General features: G+C 44.6%; 1 protein-coding gene across 1 annotated transcript in view; it reads right to left on the reverse strand.

Moving 5' to 3' along the window:
- LOC122548212 (dynein axonemal heavy chain 14-like) overlaps positions 1–3,587 on the reverse strand; it is a gene marked incomplete at its 3' end in the record, with an annotated part of 56,282 nt that extends 52,695 nt beyond the window's left edge. Inside the window, exons 1-2 of the mRNA XM_043686757.1 lie at positions 3,555–3,587; positions 3,181–3,447 (exon numbers count right to left, since the gene is read on the reverse strand). Of these exons, the coding sequence (XP_043542692.1) occupies positions 3,181–3,447; positions 3,555–3,587 (300 nt within the window). The remainder of the gene's footprint in view (positions 1–3,180; positions 3,448–3,554) is intronic.
- Between the last annotated feature and the right edge of the window lie 1,043 nt (positions 3,588–4,630).

The raw sequence follows: 4,630 nt of genomic DNA on the forward strand, positions 1-4,630 counted from the left end.
AGATTAGATTACATTACAGTGTGGAAACAGGCCCTTCGGCCCAACAAGTCCACACCGACCCGCCGAAGCGAAACCCACCCATACCCCTACATTTACCCCTTACCTAACACTACGGGCAATTTAGCATGGCCAATTCACCTGACCCTGCACATCTTTTGGACTTGGGAGGAAACCGGAGCACCCGGAGGAAACCCACGCAGACACGGGGAGAACGTGCAAACTCCACACAGTCAGTCGCCTGAGGCGGGAATTGAACCCGGGTCTCAAGCGCTGTGAGGCAGCAGTGCTAACCACTGTGCCACCGTGCCGCCCTAAAAAGGATATAAAAAGGAGAGTGGTGCATGTTTGAATGAGCTGCCAGACGAAATGGTGGAGGCTGGTACAATTACAGCATTTAAAAGTTACCTGGATGGGTATATGGATAGTAAGGGTTTAAGAGGGATATTGGACTATAGGATTAGACTAGACTGGAATATCTGGGTGACATGGAGTTGGATGGAAGGGTCTGTTTCCGTGCTGTATATCTCGATGACTGACTCTAAAAAGCAGCTGGATGGGTAGATGAGTAGGAAGGGTTTAGAGGGATATGGGCCAAGTGCTGGCAAATGGGACTAGATTAATTGAGGACATCTGGTCGGTATGGATGAGTTGGACCAAAGGGTCTGGTTTGATGCTGTACATCGCTGACTGAATAGCAAAATTTAGCAGGAGCTGGAAAATGTGGATTGGGAACAGCTGTTTGAAGGTAAATCCAAATTTGATATGTGGAAGGCTTTTAAAGCGACGATGATTAGTACGGGATAGACATGACCCTGTGAAAATGAGGGCTAGAAATGGTGAGATTAGGGAACAAGGGATGACTGATGAAATTGAGAGACTAGCTCAGAGGAAAAAGGAAGCATACATAAGGTCTAGGTGACTGAAACCAGACAAACATTTGGAAGAATAGGGGAAAAGTTAGACCAATCTAGAATGGGGAATTAAAAGGGCTAAAAGGAATCATGGAATATCTTTAGCAAATAGGGTTAAGGAAAATCCCAAAGCCCTTTATTCGTATAAAAGGAGCAAGAGGGTAATGAGAGAAATTTTTAGTCCACTCAAGGACAAAGGAAGGAAGTTATGCATGGAGCCAGAGAAAATGGATACTTGGCATCAGTATTCACAGAGGAGAGGGATACGACGGATGTTGAGGTTAGGGATAGATGTTTGATCACTCTAGGTCAAGTCAAGTCTGCAGAAGGAGGGAGGAAGTGTTCCGTATTCCAAAAGGCATTAAGATGGACAAGCTCCCAGGTCCGAATGGGATCTCTCAGCGAGAGCACGTGCGAGCGAGAGCGCGCTGCAGCCTTGACATATCTTTGCAGCATCCGTGAACACAGGTGAGGGCCCAGAGGATTGGAGAGTTCCTAATGTTGTCCCCTTGTTTAAGGAGAGTAGCAAAGATAATCTAGATAATTATAGACCAGTGAGCCTGACATCAGTGGGAGGGAAGCTGCTGGAGAAGATACGGAGGGATCGGATCTATTTACATTTGGAAGAAAATGTGTGTATCAGTGAAAGGCAGCTTGGTTTTGTGCAGGGCAGATCACATCTTACCAATTTAATAGATTTATTTGAGGAAGTGAAAAAGGTGATTAATGGGAGAAGAGATGTAGATGTTATAGACATGGACTTCAGTAAGGATTTTGCTAAGCTTCCCCATGGTAGGCTGATGGAGAAAGTGAGGTCGCAAGGGGTCCAGGGTGTCTGAGCTAGGTGGATGCAGAACTGCCTGGGCAACAGGAGACAGTAGTACTAGTGGAAGGGAGTGTCTCAAAATGGAGACCTGTGACCAGTGGTGTTCCACAGGGATCCATGCTGGGACCACTGTGTTTGTGATATACATAACTGATCTGAAGGAAGGTATAGGTGGTCTAATTAGTAAGTTCGCAGATGGCAATATGATTAGTGGAGTTGCAGAGGACAGACGGACAACTCAGTGAGCGAGTTTCTCAAAAGATTCTATCACCAAGTCCCAGCAGATGAGGGGTTGACCGAGTGGTAGGTTTAGAGAGAGACCATGGTGAAGCTTACCTTGTGGACCCATCTGTCTCACACAACCAACATTCAGACAATCACTTATTCAGTTCACCTGGAAGTTCCGTGTATGTTGGAGTCCCACCGCTGCTACCATCTGTTCAGTTCTTTTCCCTGAGGTTTCACACACGAGATGCAATTGGCACACACCAACTTCTGCAAACAGTTGAAGTTTATTAAAGCCTGTACAAGCAAGGTGACCACTTTTGACCCTCTTCACGGGCATGCAAGGTCAAGCCAATGTGAAGCCCTGAAGAAAACACATCCTTTTTATACAGGTCAGTTGGTAATGTTCACATGTACTCTGGCCATGCCCTCACAGTCACATGTTACCCCAGGTACAATGGTAGGATGAGATCATCCTCAGGGATAATGCAAGTGCTAAATGTCCTAATCCTGGGGAATCATTATGTAGATTATTTCATATCTCTGATTCCCCAAGAAAATGCAGGTATGACATACCTAGCTTCAAGGTCTGGCTAGGAAGCATTTCCGATAGAAGGGATTGAATGATAGTCATTTGCTATTACTCCCCATACCATTATCAAATTAAAATTGTCTAATGGGGGGGGGGGGGGAATGATTCACATTCTTGCATGAATGTTGTCCCCACCACTTTCAGAATATTCAAATCAGTGCAGTTTAACCCTTTGATATTACGTTAATGTCCAGAGATATTCCAATTTAATCGTGAAACATTACATTCCACCCTTTGATCATTCCATGATCACTACCCAGATGACACCAGCAGCTTTCATCAGACCGACAGCCAGTTTGCAGAATTCTCCCACATGGGGACAAAGTTCACCAGTAAATTTCTTAAATCCACAGTCCTTAGGGACCACTCTGTCCCCTCCAAGTCGAGTGGAAATGAGCCAATTCTCCAAAATCTCCTTCAGTAAAGTCCAACCTGAAAATAAAATCCCGTCTGTCCTTGCACTCCACGGAGAAATCTGAATTCTTGGGCAAGGACAGTTAAATACCTATCAAAACTGACAAGACTTGCAGAGCTGCTTCAGACTGAGGATACCAGCATATCTGTGGGTGCAGTGTAACAGCTGCAGCTCCAGGCTCAGTGAACACAGCATTCTTTGCTGGGCCTACCCCCACTCTGCTGTCAAATGTAACAGAGCCAACTGGCTGTTGTGATGTGAGCTTGATTAGTGAACCTTCATATCCCTTCAATGATCGAAAGAGAGGGTAATGTTCAGGTGGTTTAATGCCCAGAGGAAGGCCACTGACAAAAAGCGTGTGGACCTCCTCTTCACTGCTGATAGATTCTTGACTTTTCGTGCTGATAACTGGGGAGCTGATTGAGTCCGTTGGATCAGGTTGTGGAGAGGTGGGCGTTGGGCCGAAGGCATGCTTTACCTGTGAATGGAGAAACTCTAGAGACGGTCAGCTGCTGGAAGTATCTCTGCATTTCCTCTCTCATTTCTTCCTTGTCAAGGTGGTTATGACAACAGTCACACATTTACCTGCACTAAATTGTAATCAACATTCTCAGTCATCTTGAACTCTTCTAATGTCATAAATGATGAACAGTGTAAGTTTATGGATTGTATAAAACTTGATAACTGAATTGTTTAGGCAGTACAAGTTTTTTTTTTACAAACAACAATCCACGGCCTAAAATCAAACCCTCGGGGAACATCATTCAGGTTAGTCAAAACTATTTTCCTTTGACAAATTGATACTTGGCTAATGTGAAAGCTCAGGTAAGCATTTTTCCAAAATCTGGAACAGCAAGAAAACAGCAACGTTTCCTATCCTTTAGAAATTGAAGAGAAACTTTCAGTTCAGATTTAAATCTCAAATACTCACAGGAAACAAATGCAGGACATTTAATGTAAATCTGGGCCAAATCAGGAAGCCCTGGCTGACCAGTATTACCAGGGAATTGAGAATCTCCTCAGTTCAGGAACCTGACTCGGAGCTGGCTGGTCACAGCCAGAGTACTCTGCCCAAGTAAATCAAGGGGGATATGGTGACAGGGCCTGGGGGCTCAGGTCCCAGATCGGGATGGATTTGGATCGGTTTAAACAGACTTGGGGATTACTGTCCCAGACCTTAAAATAAACATTCGGTGGAAAGATACGGTTAGTTTTGGTTACTTGTGGTTGGTTAATTCAAAAGCTGGGGAAATGGCTTTTAACATTGCGAAAAACGTTCTGGGTTTGAACAAACTTCCCTAATTTGCCGAGAAAGTTTAGAAAGAGAAACTTTCAGAATTAGCAGACAGGCTAAAAATTTCCAAATTACCAAAATTCAATAACAAAGGTGTTGAAGTCTTTTTCATTGTTTTTGAGAGATTGACGAGGCAGATGACTGGGCCAGAGACTGTGGGGGGAATGGTCGTTCCCCCCAGTGGTAGTTAGTAGGTGGGGCGAGTGAGGTGTTTGCAGCGCTGTCAGATGGGGGTGTGAAGAGATTGTGAAGATGGTAAACAGGCTCTCGAGTGGCTACAAATGGATTTCAGAAACATATAGGCAGCAGGTCGGCAACAAAGGAACCAGGTCAGACATGTATCTGGTTTGAAAGTATTAAACATAAC

This window comes from Chiloscyllium plagiosum, unplaced genomic scaffold (genome assembly GCF_004010195.1).
Source record: "Chiloscyllium plagiosum isolate BGI_BamShark_2017 unplaced genomic scaffold, ASM401019v2 scaf_14919, whole genome shotgun sequence".
Classification (NCBI taxonomy): Eukaryota; Metazoa; Chordata; class Chondrichthyes; order Orectolobiformes; family Hemiscylliidae; genus Chiloscyllium; species Chiloscyllium plagiosum.